At 34.0% G+C, this 16,930-nt stretch overlaps 1 protein-coding gene across 2 annotated transcripts in view; it reads left to right on the forward strand.

Annotated features, from left to right (window-relative positions):
* The window catches only part of LOC132106431 (protein eva-1 homolog A), a 51,952-nt gene extending 38,040 nt beyond the window's left edge, over positions 1-13,912 (forward strand). For both annotated transcript variants that reach the window (XM_059512103.1, XM_059512104.1), the window contains 3 exons: positions 5,464-5,604; positions 8,706-8,855; positions 12,788-13,912. In XM_059512103.1, coding sequence (XP_059368086.1) covers positions 5,464-5,604; positions 8,706-8,855; positions 12,788-13,164 — 668 coding nt within the window. In that variant the 3' untranslated portion in view covers positions 13,165-13,912. The remainder of the gene's footprint in view (positions 1-5,463; positions 5,605-8,705; positions 8,856-12,787) is intronic.
* Positions 13,913-16,930: the final 3,018 nt, after the last annotated feature.

The following is a 16,930-nucleotide window of genomic DNA, read 5'->3' on the forward strand; positions in this document are numbered from 1 at the left end:
ACTCACTGGTTTGGTGAGCTCTTGTGATTATTATTTTTTTTCTGTGACTGTGTAGTAGGCATCATTTGAGGCTGAAACTGCTAAAAACAAATAAATGCCGAGTTACGCAGGACCGAATAGCTGTGAGTCACCCACAGGAAGATCAACAGTTTTCTGGCAGGATTCTTTCAGGCTTTTGTCCAGAATCTTGTGTGATTTGCTGCAGTTAATGTGTGACTAGTTTGAGCGAATGTAGATCTGCTGTCCTGCCGTGATCTTCACATGCTGTTCTCTGGCTCTGTGTGTGTGGGACAGGCCCGTGTGTTTGGGTAAACGTGGGTCTGTCCGCTGTGTCAGCATAAACACAGAGCCAGCGCTGTATGTGTGTGTGTGTGTGTGTGTGTGTGTGTGTGTACATGCCAGGCTTTGAGTTCAGTCCAGGTGGATCTAAACAGAAAAAATCTCTCTCTCTCTCTCTCTCTCTCTCTCTCTTGCTTTCTCTTTCTCTTTCTCTCTCACTCTATTTCTACATGGTGTGCAGAAAAACATTCTTTGGACGTTTAACTGCTCTGTCTGTGTGTGTGTGTGTGTGTGTGTGTGTCTGTGTCTCTGTGTGTGTGTGTGTGTGTGTGTGTGTGTGTGTGTGTGTGTGTGTGTGTGTGTGTGTGTGTGTGTTTGTCTGTTTGTTTCTGGGCACGTTTGGCCCTGTGTACTTTTAGAAACTCCTTTAAAGGACACTTTTAGGTCTAGTTTATTGAATTTGTGTACTAACCATGTCCAGCAGTGTTTATATGTGCGTCACAGGAGAATTCTGCCAGTTTTCTCTTGATCCATCAAATGCCATTTCCACCACATCTCAAATGATGTATTGTGTTTAAAACATTTTTTGAATAAAATGGCAACTCTTTTATCTAAAGGTAATTTTTCAACTAGCAATTTGTGAATCATAAATGCACAAATGCAAATTAATTATTTTAACACCTTTTTGACCAAACGACTGCTTCAGTGGGAATACAAAAAAAAAGTAATTATTAGTAAACTAATTATTATAACAATTATACAATTATTTTTTAAATATATACAATTATTATAAATATAATGTAAATAATTTATTAAATTTTAAATAATAATAAATGTTAATAATATAACAAATATAAAATCATTAATATAAAATGAAGTATAAGTGATATTTTTCTTCTCAACATCACGTCACATCTCAAACCTTACCCTGAAAAATATGAACTTTGAGACATGTGAAGATTTTATATGTACAATACATAATAAATAATAGTATGAAATATGAGATGTCAATTGTATATGTAAAAGTCAGGAAAATAGCTTGCAATATGACGTGTGATGATTTAATACATAATAGTCATGAAAAATAGCATGAAATTTGAGATGCTACATTTTGCACATAAAAGTCCTGAAAATAGCATAATACACAATATGAGATATGTAATGATTTTGTACATAAACAGCATGAAAAATAGCACACATTTTTGATAAAGACCAGTTTGAGTTTGTATCTAATGTTAAGGATTCAATGTGTTCACTTTAGGGATGAGATTGGCACTTGTCTTCGTTGACCTTTGACTTCAGTGTTGCCACGTTTACATCTTGGTGTCCTTCTTGTCTTCATGTGTTGAATCTTCAGTGGTTTTAATTAGCTTGACTGGAGTCTGTGGTTTGTGTTCAGTCAGATGTACATGCATGTGCTCAAACAGGGTTTTCCACGTCTGTTTCATATACAGTAGAGAAGCAGTTCTGTGACAGGGATCAGGCTGGAATTCAGGCAATTCCCAGAATGCATTCCTGCCAGACGGAGTACAGGTAAAGCTGTGAGTCTGAATGTGTCGGGTTAGTGCCTGATTATTTTAAAGGCTTATAAAACCTGCTGCATGTTTTCACCTTTTCCAGTGAGGCATCATGGGAAATGGGTTGAGTTCATTACCTGTAGGAAGACACATTTACATAAGCAACAAACACTGCAAACACGCATTCAATTATACTGCACATGACTTTCATCTTGACTTTTGTTCTTATACTCTCTCTGTCTTTCCTTTGCATCTGAGAGCCGAGAGTTTTCATGTGAGGGTCTAATATTAGCTCTAGAATGATAACAGCTGTCTCTCTTTTCTTCTTTATATCTACACACACGGCACACGCCACACAAAAGTTTTGTCTGCTCCATAAACACAGAGTCAATTTCTGTAGAAGTTCACTTGACATCACTGTGCATTTGGATCTATCTACAGTATATAAATTAAGATGCTTAGTATGAAAATAAATATTCAATAATAAAATACTTTTTAGTTTAAGCCTTGCTTTTTAACTGAAATTAATCAAACTCAAGAAAGCCTTTTCACCACATTTGTTAGGCAATGAAAATATGGAAAACCTGGCAAGCCTATCATTGTTTTTTTGCAAAACCAACTTCAGAAATGCTTCAGCTTTGAGGAGCGGATCAGAAATGTGTCTGTCCTGCACAGGGAGTTTGATACTGTACAAGACAATAAACATCACAACGCTGACTGAGACTTAACACCATTACACAACAACCAGCACAGCCCTGCCTGAGAGCCCTCCTACAGCTGCTCTAATGAAAGAGAGAAGCAAACTGGCTTTCTCTAAACACACACACACACACACTGGCCATCGAGTGTTGCTGGCTGTGTCTTTTAGAGGGATAAGAGACCAGCATTCTCTCATCAACACCTGTCGTGGAAATGCCATTATGTTTCTAAAGGTCAGCAGGTTGTGTGTGTGTGTGTGTGTGTGTGTATGTGTGTGTATAAAAGCATGTGCTTTCTCACTTACATTCAAACTACATTTTTCAATTTTCTGAATAAATTTTGCACAAGTAAGATTTTCAAGTGCAAAACTCACCATTACATTGTTAAGGTGCCGTGGATGGTTGCTTGTTGTGCAATTTCTACAATGTTTCAGGTGAAACAAGGAAAAACCACTGAGACACACACATATTTGTTTTTGTGAAAAGTGGGTTCATCTCATTGGCGTAATGTTTATACTGTACAAACTGTATATTCTATGGCCCTACACCAACCCTACACCTAACCCTAACCCTCACAGGAAACTTTGTGCATTTTTACTTTCTCAAAAAACTCATTCTGTATGATTTATAAGCGTTTTGAAAAATGGGGACATGGGTTATGTCCTCATAAGTCACCCTCTCCTTGTAATACCTGTGTCATACCCATGTCATTATACAGAGTTGTGTCCTGATATGTCACAAAACATGCCCACACACACACACACACACACACACACACACACACACACACACACACTCCTCCATGAACTTTTACTATTTGTACTTTGTTTGCACATTGATATTGAATCTCAATAGCACTTTCTGTGGTTTAGAGGATTGTGTGTTTCAGGGTGTGTGTGTGTGTGATTTGGCTTGTGTTCTGTTCATTGATGTCTTGAATTAGAATCAAACAGATTGCTGTAGATATTACTAGGTCTTTATTTGTGCAGCAAGGCCTCCAGCTGTCCCAGAATGCCACACTTCAGTGAGTTAAGTGTGTCTGTTTCCTGCACGGATCAGCATACGGCACATAATAGAGCTATACTATGCCAGACAAAACACACACACGTTTTGTGGTGTGGAATGGTTTAGTTTGACTCTGATCACAGGAATATTTCCATGTTGATTCTTGTGCTGTTCTCTGTTCTTTGTTTTTAAACACAAAGTGGGTCTTTTCTGTGCAGTTATTGTCTCTGAACAGTAATACCAAAAATAATGACTGTTTTCAGATAGGTTTCCTTAACACTCACTTGTCATCCATTGGTTGTAAAAACAGAAAGCCCTGCCTCCAAACTGAAAAATGTGTCCTGTGTTAAGAGTCCCCTAGAGATCTCAGTTAGCCATCAGCTTTGCCTCACATTTGTCTAAAATACAAATACACACAATTGAGTCAATGGTTGACATAGAGCTATAAAATGAATGCATAACAATATTGGATCTTGAGAGAATTTGAGAAATGAGATCCTGTTGAGATCTGTAACTTTGATCGTAGACTTTAATATCTTGGCAAACCTAAGCACATTTTCTTCTGAAACTCTTGACTCATATTTCAGGATTTGCGATTCATTTTCCTTTAAATGGGTTATTCTCTTTTTTTTTTTTAACTCTCTTTCAGTTTTTGAGGATTTTGTACAAAATTAAAAATGAACACACTTGCACATATATAAAAATAGACACAGAGGCACACACACACATACATACATGCACATAAATATACATAAGCTCACATGTGCCTCCAATTACCCCCAATCAGTGGACTGTAATTGCTTTACAATCTCACACACACACACACACACACACACACACACACACACACACACACACACACAATGATTGTGTCAGTCTTTAACTTGACCTCCCTCAGAGTAACGGTGTGTGTGTGTGTGTGTCCTCAGGCTGTTTCCAGACTCTCTAGAGTTTAACTGAAATCTGTTTCGCTAAATTTGGTGCCATGTTTATTCAGAGAGTTTAAAACAAATGCTGTGTGTTACTGAAACTATGTATATATATATATATATATATATATATATGTGTGTGTGTGTGTGTGTGTGTGTGTGTGTGTGTGTGTGTGTGTGTATGTATGTGTGTGAGAGAGAGAGAGGGAGAGAGAGAGAGACAGAGAGGGTTTAAGGGTTTAAGCAGCAAAATAATGAATATATTTTAATTTATATTATTTACAGTTAGGTATTTAATATATATTGTCATGTATAATAATATGCTATACATAATAATGCAAGTGACATATAATATAGAATCTATCTATCTATCTATCTATCTATCTATCTATCTATCTATCTATCTATCTATCTATCTATCTATCTATCTATCTATCTATCTATCATATGCAGCCTTGGTGAGAATTAACTGTAGCGTATTATATTGTTTTATATTATTTTTTTATTATTTTATTTGACTGCTTTTACTATTTCTTTTATGATTTATTTAGTGTAAATAGGGATATTTTTATTTAATAAACTCCATCTAGTGCGATATGCACTAAAATAATCCTGTTGATTATTGTCTTATGAAAGTAAAATATCACAAAACTCACTCTGAGGACATGTGCCAAATATAATCAAAAACCAATTATAAAATCACAGTAACTTAAACAAACCCTTAAAACACACACCTGTGATTCAGGGAGGTTTACATGCAATATTCTCCACAGTATCTAAGGGATCCAATCTTTTAGATCTGACAATTTGTGGTTATTTTCTCCTTTCTTCCAGTCTGCTTGGATCCTGATCATTGCCACTATGTTTTCCTTTTGTTTCACTGTCTATAGAGCACAAAGACTGTCTTGTTTTATGTAAAAGGAGGACGATTCGTGGCTGTCTCTAATGCATTGTGAGCGTGTGTGAGGGAGAAGGAAGGTAATTCAAGTAGAAATATCATTTTTGCTGAGTTACTGAATTATGTGTCTCTTTTAGTCCCAAAGAAACTGGTGCAGGAGTCAGTTTCCAGGCATCCATCCTTCCCATCTCCTCCATCTGTGCCTCATGATCCCAACGTGGTGGGAGACAGCGCTCCTCCTGACGGGACCCCGTCTCTGACCTCGGACTCTGCACCAGGTACAAAACTGAGGACCCAAACTTCCGCTGTCCAAATAATTGCTTTTATCAGGGCAATGATGGGAAACACAGATCTGAAGTCATGAATCTGAAACCACTCACAATCTCAGTGCTGATAGTGCTGCACAATTAATCAAAATTAAGTCGTAAAGACAATGAATCGCGATAAGGCAGAAGCTGGGATTGTCATGTGTATCTTTCAGTGAAGCACAGTTCTGTGATCAGCAGTAAATATCCATTCCAAGGCCAGAGAGCGCTCTCGACCTAAAAATCCAAATATAACTAATATACTAAATAAATTTAACTGCTTTCATTGATGAAATGTGACTAATAAACACATGACTATGGCAATATATCAGTTCTTATTATAATTTTCATCATAATAAAGTATATCTATGATGAAATGCTAATCGACATAGCCTTTATCACTGCTTAGAATACAATGAAATATTGTGTGCCTTAATTATTCTGTTTAAGCCACATAATCTCACAGAAAGATTTATTTCAAACACTCGACTGATGTTATGAAGTGAATTTGGAGTCAAAACGTTATTAAATGTGGTATTTTCAAATGCTCTCAGATGGAGCAGCATTTACTACACAGAGCCGTAGTTCACTGAGAAGATACACAAACTGCTGTCATTATCGCAAACGATTTAGTCAATTTCATAATCCTATGATTATATCGTCTGCGATTATGAATGTGACATTGCATAGCTTGTCAGAGAACCACGGCTCTGTGTAGTAAATGCTGCTCCACCTGAAAGCAGGTGATGGAGGTTTACTACTAATCACAGAACCGGTTTACTGACTAAATGTGCGGACAATAATAATTGCATTTGATTAATTGTGCAGCCCTACAGCCGTGTTTTGACTGTATAATAGAACCTGACAGAAAAAACATTTAATTTCCCGCGAGCAGAGGCAGTACAAACAGATATGTTTAAGAAGCTTTTAATATGGGGTCTGTTTAGATTAGCCTTGTTTCTTACGTCAAAGGGTCTATTAATATATTGATAGTTCACACACAAATGATGATTTTGTCATTTTTAGTCCACTTTATGGAATACATGAATTTTAATGAACCATTCATTTGGAAGCAGGTTTCCGTCAAAGGATTAAAGAATACATAGGTTATAATGACTTTTTATTTTACAAATCTTTTTTTTTTAAAACAATTCTGAGAAAAAAGAATCATGAAGTCACAATTCTGAGAAGAACAGTCCGAACTGCATAATAGAAATTCCCAAATGCGAGAAAAAAAAGTTGCAATTAATTTATTTTTTATTTTTTATTCTGTAGTGGAAAAAAGTAAATTGCGAGATTTAAATTTAGAATTCCTTTTTTTTTATACAGATTTTTTTCTTCTTAGAATTGTGTGTTTATATCTTTCATTCAACATTATTCCATGACAGAAACAGGCTTCCACACTCATATTCACAGTGATGTAAAACCTACTGAGAAACTGTACTTCTGAAGTTAAAATACAGATGCTATGTTTATTGTTCAAAAAAAACAATTATCTCCATTAAAAGTACCTAGCCAAAAAAATACAATAAAAAAAACTAGAGTTAAATTATAAGAAAAACTTATACTCACATTTTATTGTAATTATTATTTATTTAAATTATAATTATTCTTTTATTAGTTTTTAGAGTAACTTAAATTGAAAACAAGATTTTAGATATTTTAGTATTTTTGATGCAGAAACTTAAAACAAACAAAAGCAAAAACAAAAAAACTTATTTTAATATTTACAAATTAATTCTTATCGTTTAAAATGTATTTCAAAATACTTATGTAAAATGTATTCTTATTATTCCAAGCATATTTATATATAATCTAATTCTACTTATTATTTGGTTATTTAAATCTCCTGATTAAAAATAGTAAAACAGATGCGCTATAGTTATATATAATTATACGCAACATAGTTATGTATTTATCTGTTTATAATACACATTTTAAAATTGTATTGCATGCCTACTGCTTCAATAGTAAAGGCCCCTTTAGAATCTTTATGTGCTTTTCTTCCTGTTTCTGCTCCCAGTCGCTGTGGTGGAGCAGTTATGAAGTATTATTCTTTTAAAGTAACAGTTAACAGTTAGTTCTCAAAAAGGGTTTAAACACTGAATTTTGAATAGATTTCTCCTCATAAACTCAGAGATGTGGATTCAGATGGCAATTAAATTACCACATGACCTTGGTGTTTGTCAAAAAACAGTAGGTAAGGGGAATTTTACGGGGGTGGTGAGAGAAAAACACAGACATCCCGGATTCAGACAGCAATTAAATCACCGACTACCCCGTTAATGGTGAAAATCACTTACGTCCCCCTGAGAAACAATTACCGTCCAAACAGTGCTTATGTAAGAATCTGGGACTGAAACCAGTATCCTGGAACGTGTTACCAGAATACTTGCAGCTAAAATTATCTGCAGATAATTTTACAGTCGTCAAGCTTAAAAGATTATGGGAAACAGACCATAAAAGTAGCCTACCATATGAAATCATATAATGGATGCATATACACTGAAATATGGTACGATGTCAATGAGATCACAAGAAGCAATGGCATTTGATGTCATTAAGAAATATAAGAGTGTAGTTAATTAATTGCAAGCAATTTTATTCATTTTGGAGCTTGACAGCACCATACTTTTGTTATAAAGAAGAAAAAAAAATATATCGGTCATGCTACAACATGATGATGACAGCATTTTCCTTTTTAAGTGAACTTTTCCTTTGACACCACACACACACACACACACACACACACACACACAATGAAGACCTGTTGATGAATTATTGATGTAAATCCAACTTATTTTTTTTGTTTATTGCCAGACATGGAAGCTTGGGGCAAAATATAAACCTTCTATTTTATAAAGATCTCATGATGAAGGTTGGTTCAAACAAGGGCATGATTCATCTATAGCACAACTGTTTATACAATTTATTTATTTACTTATTGTCTGTGTGGTGTTGTCTGTGCACTGGAAGCTTATGTCACTAAAACAAATTTCTTGAATGTGAAAGCATACTTGGCAATAAAGCTTTTTCTGATTCTGATTCTGATGATGATTTTCATTTGATCACAGGGAGGTCGACGCGAGGACGGAGTTCTGGTCCGTATTCAGAAGAGACAGATCAGTCTGGAGAAAGTGATCTGAACCCAACCATCTCCAACGTAATCAGACCAGCCATGGCCCTCATCAACAGCATGCTGGTGGCCTACACCTACATCACAGGTAACATCACAACATCTGCAGCCCACAGCTGCTCAGATTTGACTTTGAGTCTGTGACGTGAATTACTGGCCAGAAGTTTGGGTTGGAAAGATGTATATGTAACAGGCATGTACTGGCCATCGGGACTACCGGGAGATTCCCGGTGGGCCGTGGTCTGGTTGGGCCGGTGCGTTATGTATTTTGTTTTTAAATCATTATTAATCGCAAATATATTCGTAAATATATTGTTGTATAGTCCAATTCCGACCTTATGTGTCACTCTCATGGAGCCGCATGATGGTGATGCGAGCTGCGAGACGTGACGTGACGTGTTCACTGCTCACTGGCCAATCAGTATCAAGTTCTAGCCTTGAAAAGCGGCCGCATTACAACTGCAACGAAATTCAATATGTTAAATAATAAAATATCTAAGCGTAAAGGAGGGCCGAAAGTTGAGAGAGAGAAAACGACAAGCACTTGAGGCAGATGCCACCAAATGTGTCAAGATAAATAAATAATTTGCTGGAAGGCAAAAGACTTAAGTGAAGATGTCAGCAGGACAGGACTTGACTGCTGAGGTGAGACAGAAATGTAATGATACACGTAGGCTACTGCATTGTTTTATTACAAAAAGTTAGGATATTCCAGCTGTAATATGCCACCACTCACTGATCTATATAAATGACATTTAAAATTCTCAGCTCTCAGGTTCTGTCCATTTTATTACAAAATTCAGACAATACCGTTTTGGCGTTAGAAAATGTGACGTGACAGATCGCTTTAGCGCCTCAGTTCAAGTAAACCGATCATCTGTTACTTTCTGTTTAAAGATACAGTACAACTTACCGAAATGTATATATGCCTCATAAATAATATCGATCAATCAGTCATCAGTCAAAACAGTAGGAGAACAATTATGTCACAGAACGTTACATTTACCTCAAGAAAGTCATTTAAAGACCATAGCAGGTTAATTGAGCAAAATAGCCATAAGAAAGGAGTATTTTGCTAAATATGTGCACTATAGTACATATTTATTATATTTTCACCTGTCATTCAATAATTGTTATTATAATGAAAACTGCATTATATTTAATTTTAACTAATAAACTTTAATAATACCAGCTATATGTCTCTGTATGTTTATAGCATTTATGTGTAATATATTGTTTTAATTTGTAATCAGTTGAGAAAAAATTCCCTTAAAGTGCCAGACAGAAGCCTTATACCTACTGTCGGTCTGTGTCATTAATGTGAACAAAAGACAGAGAGAAATAACTCACTGCTCTTGACTAACAGCTTTAACAAGGATATATATGTATGTATGTACAGTACTTCATCTACAGCGATATCGTTGACTTGATTGCAAATAAATGCACAGACACTATTTAACTGAACAGAGATGACATCACTGAATTCAATGATGAACTGCCTTTAACTGTCATTTTGCTTTATTGACACACTGTTTTCCTAATGAATGTTGTTCAGTTGCTTTGATGCAATGTATTTTGTTTAAAGCGCTATATAAATAAAGGTGACTTGACTTGACTTGACTTGTATGTATGTGTGTGTGTGTGTGTGTGTGTGTTAAGTGAAGTATTTTACATTTGATTATGCAATATCTGTACCTCAAAACGGTGCTATTTATGATAATTTTTTCTTATTTTATTGCTGACTGTTCACTTGTCTTCATTAATGTTTGAACTTAATAGTTAGTATTTATTGTGGTATTGAAATTGGAATTGTGAAATGAGATTGCTGCCTATTTACAAAGAAAACAATAGCAATTTTATTTTTATTTATGTATTTATTTTTGGCAGGGCAAGTACAGTTTTGAACCCTAGCATTGAGCTCTGCATTTGAATATATAAGCCTGTCTACTTCAAAGATTTTTAAAGGCCTTTGATTATGTTAAGAAAAATTAATTATAAATCTACACAACGTTCTTTGTCTTAATTACTCTTTTATTTTATTGTCGATCAGTGGTCTTTATAAATCACTTTTACTGTAGATCAGTGGTCTTAATACTAGCCTACTATAAGCAGCCAACAGGTCAGATGTAATTTGTGTAAATGAATATAAAAAAAAAACAAGTGTTATGTTGCAGCACATGAAATAGTTACCGCAGAAATTGTGTACCCTAAGCATTAATATTTCTATTAGAATAATAAGAAGCACATAAATTAAGACCTTTAGATATTTAAAATAAAGCCTGATAAAATCATTTGCATTTTCTTTGTTTATTATTTTAATAGTTTTTTCTTGGTTTTGATAGTAATACATTCTAATCAGTAATTTTACATGCAGATTAATGTATGTATAGACATGTAGTGTGTGTGTGTGTGTGCGCGCATGTTTATGTATTTTGAAGGAGTCTCTTCTGCTCACCATGGCTACATTTATTTGATCAATAATATGGAGAACACTAATATCGTGAAAAATTATAACAAATTAGAATTGGTGTTTTTGAATATATTGTAAAATGTAATTTGTTCCTGTAATCAAAGCTGAATCTTCAGTGTCTTCAGTGTCACAAGATCCTTTAGAAATCATTCTAATGTGCCGATTTTCTACTCATGAAAAATTTCTCATTATTATCAACTTTGAAAACAGTTGCTGATTTTTTTTGTGGAAACGTGATACGTTTTATTTTTCAGGATTTTTTGATGAATAGAAAGTTCAAAAGAACAGCAAAAATCTTTTGTAACATTATAAATGTATTTTCTGTCTCTGCTGATCAATTTAATGCATCCTTGCTGAAAACAAAGATTTTACTACTGACTCCAAACTAATCGCGTATTCCTGAATGATGTTGACATATTTTTCTCATTATGTTCAGCAAGATACTGAATAGGAAAACTATGGTTGGACTTTATGCATCGGTAACTAATTTAATCATAAAAAGTGGTGCCAGACCTAAACAAAAATTTGCTAAAACGGTTCCTGAAATAGCTTCAGTTGCCTAATGTCAAATTGGTCACTACAATTTACCAAAAATCCCACTACACTCTTAAAAATAAAAGTGCTTAACGATGCAATAGAAGAACCTGTTTGTCTAAATCATTCCATAAAGAAACATTATCTGAAGAACCTTTCTGTTTCACAAAAGTTTCTTTGTGGCAAAAGAAGGTTCTTCAGATTCTAAAAAGGTAAGAAAGATATTGTTATTTAAAGAACCTTTGACTGAATGGTTCTTTGTGGAACCAAAAATGGTTCTTCTATGGCATCGCTGTTAAGAACCTTTTAAGCACCTTCATTTTAAGAGCGTATTGTAAAAAAATAAAAATAAAAAAACAGGTAAACCTTAAACATTCATACTTCTCATATATTTAAAAAATAAATATATGTTTTTCTGTATTTAACTCTGCTTTTCACAAAATACGAATACTATAAAATATTCTATATTATTGAATATTAGTCTTTTATATGGAAGCCCGTTTCTGCCACTGAATAAAAAATAAAAAAGTTAATTGTGACTTTTAATCTCAGAATTCTGACTTTATAACATGCAATTGCGAGTTTTTTTTTTTTTCCAGTGGCGGAAACTGGCTTCCATAGTTTTATATAGTATTTACATTTTTAGACATTTTGTTTGTTTTTGTTCCCAAATAAATTGCATAAACTGATGAAAATGTATAAATGCATTTCTTCTGGCAAATGCATATTGTAAATCTAAATATCTTGTATCATAAAATACATTTTAAAAAGAGTCTGTGCACCCATTTTAACCATGAAATTTACAGGTCGAATTTACCCACTTACATCACACAATGACACAACTTAGCAGGCAGGGTCATGACCCTGAATGAGAAATACTCAAGGAAAAGATCATGTGTTAACCAGTATTCCCAAAAATGCATTCGGCTCAAACTGACCCGGAACATAATATACATTTGAAGAAAGTAAATGGGTCACTTTGATTTCATGTCGTCTGTTTTGTGTCTCCATCCCAGAGCACCCGGAGCGCTGTGCGCTGTATTTCATGTGTGGCATCTGTGCCAGTCTGTTCCTCATGCTCTTCACGCTGGTGGTTCAGATTTCCTGTCGTACAGACTGTAAACCTCGTCACGTCGTCGCTAAGAAGCGCCAGAGACCCGCAGACACCGACAGCGACACCAGCGACTCTGATTCAGACTGGGACTCGAGCTCAGACCTCTCGGCCCGACGGCACCGGCGCTTCGAGCGCATGCTCAACACAAACGTCTTCACGTCAGCGGAGGAGCTGGAGCGAGCGCAGCGACTGGAGGAGAGAGAGCGCATCATACGGGAAATCTGGATGAACGGACAGCCGGACGTCCCAGGAACCCGCAGCCTGAATCACTACTACTAGAGCACCGCCTCCGATCAGACAAATCCAGATGGGAACCTAAAGCAGTAGTGTGGCAATGGTGTATTTGCAGTGGAAATAAGCTCTTCATTGAGGCGCGGTTTATCCATGAGGTGAAAGGTCAAATGCTGACAAGTCAGATTTGAGAATATTCTTACCTGATGTCTTGAAGTTGGAAATTTTCTGCAGCGTGCAGCTGAAGCTAAGGCTCATGGGAGATGTGGTTGAGTTGAAAGGAGTCTATAGGCAGCTCGGAGAGGCGTGATAAGCTCTAAGCACTGTGATTGGTCCTTCACTCTGCCTGTCAAACAGTGAGGACCGCCTTCTGTAGAAGGAGACCTGAGCAAATTAAGTGCCTTTCAGTTTGATCTGACAAATACACATGTACAGTATAGTGGGACTAAAACATATTTGGACAATTATAAATATCTGAATGTCATTGCATTAGGAAACAAATAGAACAAACCAAGCTGCGACTGCAAGAAAATGATGCTGGAGCTTCACTTTTCTGCATCGGTTTTGCTTAATGACCTTTAATTTCCTCCACAGTGCCACATTACATTTGTTGGTAACACTTTACAATGAGGTTGCATTTGTTAACATGAACTAACAATAAAAAATACTTTTAAAGTTTAGTAAAATCAAAAGTTCTATGTTTGTATTTAAACCTGAGGTATACAAACTTTTTTCAGCCATGGAATAAAAAATAAAAAAACTACAAATAAATAAAGGTAATTTGTGTTTTATCTAATCTTGTAATTCCTTTTTCTTAGAATTCTTTACATTTTTCAGTTTTCCCCCTCCACCACAGAATAAAAAACAGTATAATAATTGTGACTTTTGGCTGGTGGTAACTGTGACTTTTAAGCTCACAATTCTGAAAAAAAAAGGTGTGAACTCAAAATTCAGATTTTATTTCTTCACAATTTAATATCTTGTAGTTGTCAATGAAAAATAAGAAAAGCAACTTAATTCTGACATTTGTTTTGCGAGAAAAAGTCTTAATTGTGAGATAAAAAGTGGTAATTACCTTTTTGTTATTTTATCCCATGCTGGGAACAAGCTTCCAAAAAACATAAATAAACAGTATCTTTATCAAATGTGTAAAAAAAGTTCATAAATACTGCAACAAATGTATTGCACATTTTAGTTAATTTGTTAATTTGACCTGATTTAAAGTGTTACCTTTTTTTTTTTTTTACACTAAATAATTTATTTATCATACCTAACAGACTTTTTTGATGATTTGCTGAAAGTCTGCTTGTGCTGTGCTTTCTTCAAAAATAAATGCAACTTGGTTTGAAATTTTATTTTCTAACGCAATGACATAAGTGCATTTTTAAGGGTGACTTCAGCATCCAAATATTTTTGGATTTTTTAATATATATATATATATATATATATAGATAGATAGATAGATAGATAGATATAGATATGCTGTAAAATCATCTCAGCTTTTATGAAATCTATTTTGATATTTAAATAGCTTTTGATACCACTATTTTTTTGGATGACATATTTTTTATACTGTGGCAAAGCTTGTCTGATTGCTCAGGGATGCAATCAAAAGTGCTCTGTGTATAATCATATATTCTTTAAGGGGATGAGAGACAAATGTTCCTGCATAGATGCAACTGTGACCTCAGAGAGGAAATATAGTTATAGGATGATGATACACATCGCTGCCATGCCTTAAACACAAGACGTATCTGCCAACACAGCTAATCACACTCACTCACTCATTAATGTTAATGATACGAAATCATAAATAACATCCTTTCCATTCTTAAAATAAAGGTTTTAAATGGTGCTGCAAAGAGATTCAGCAAAGAGCTTCTTCTTAAGAGCTATTTATGGCTATATAAGGTTCCTGAGTATATATATATATATATATATATATATATATATACAGTACAGACCAAAAGTTTGGAAACATTACTATTTTTAATGTTTTTGAAAGAAGTTTCTTCTGCTCATCAAGCCTTCATTTATTTGATCAAAAATACAGAAAAAAACTGTAATATTGTGAAATATTAATACAACTTAAATTGTTTTCTATTTGAATATACTTTAAAAACAAATTATTCCTGTGATGCAAAGCTGAATTTTCAGCATCATTCCTCCAGCCTTCAGTGTCACATGTAACATCAGTCGATCACATGATCATTTAGAAATCATTCTAATATTCTGATTTATTATGAGTGTTGGAAACAGTTCTGCTGTCTAATATATTTGATGAATAAAAGGTTAAAAAGAACTGCATTTATTAAAAAAAAAAAAAAAAATTCTAATATATATTATAATATATTTAATATATAATATATATAATATATTATATATATCACTTTTTATCAATTTAACACATCATTGCTGAATAAAAGTATTGATTTTATTTAAAAAAAAGAAAGAAAAAAATTACTGACCCCAAATTACTGACCAGTAGTGTATATTGTTATTACAAAATATTGATATTTTAAAAACATAGCTTCTTCTTTTTTTTTTTTTTACTTTTTATTCATCAAAGTATCCTAAAAAAGTATCACATGTTCTGAAAAAATATTAAGCAGCAGAACTGTTTCCAACTTTGATAATGAATCGTCATATTAGAATGATTTCTAAAGGATCATGTGATAATGATCCTAAAAATTCAGCTTTGCATCACAGAAATAAATGATAATTTAAAGTATAATACATTTAAAAACAATTATTTTAAATTGTAATAATATATCACAATATTATTTTTTTTTTCATTATTTTTGATCAAATAAATGCAGGCTTGATGAGCAGAAGAAACTTCTTTCAAAAACATTAAAAATAGCAATGTTTCCAAACTTTTGGTCTGTACTATGTATATATATATATATATATATATATATATATATATATATATATATATATATATATATATATATATATATATATATATATATATATATGTGTGTATATATATATGCCAAACAAAGTATTACTATTGTGGGAAGTATGTACCCTAAGCCTTTATTTTTAAGAGCCCATTCCCACACAGAGATAATGTAATATATAATATTCAAGTTTTTTTTCTTCTCAAAGCAAGCCAATAAACATGAAGTGTCTCGACATTTGTATACATGTGAATGTTTGTTTGTGAAACAGCAGGATGTTTGTGTTGTAAGCACTCAGTAATATTTCAGCATGGAGTATCAGCTAATGTTCAGAGCAGGAGCTGTGGGAGTGGCTTTTGTTCTGGTTGTTATGGAGCATAAAATAAACTGCATTGGATAAACTGAACTTGTAGCGCCGCCTGTTGGTGAATTGATCAACAAAACACAGCAGTGCCATGAAAGAACACCGTAACTTATTATATCTACCTAAACCTTTCAATTGTTTTAATCTAGATTAGAGTAATAAACCTTAATGTTTAAAATACAGGACATGGGCTTCCTTTACTACCAGGAAACTCTTTTCGGGATTTAAATGTGCAAAACTTTAACCTGTAACTTAGGCCCTGTTCTTCTTGAATTTAACTTGAAATGTTAACTTGGTTGTGTATTTAAAACGAATTAAAACGAAAGTGAATTTTTGTGTTTATAGAAGTTTGGACAAACTAAATCAGAGGATCCCAAACTTTTATAAGCCAAACCACTTAGACATCATTACTTAATAATAGTTCATATTTCAATAATTTGACAGCACATTAGCATATTCACAGTTCTCTGATTTGGTTAATGTTCAAATGATGACATGCAGGTAAACAGACACATTTTTATGTATGGTACCAGTCAAAGGTTTT

Source organism: Carassius carassius, chromosome 27, assembly GCF_963082965.1.
Source record: "Carassius carassius chromosome 27, fCarCar2.1, whole genome shotgun sequence".
Classification (NCBI taxonomy): domain Eukaryota; kingdom Metazoa; phylum Chordata; class Actinopteri; order Cypriniformes; family Cyprinidae; genus Carassius; species Carassius carassius.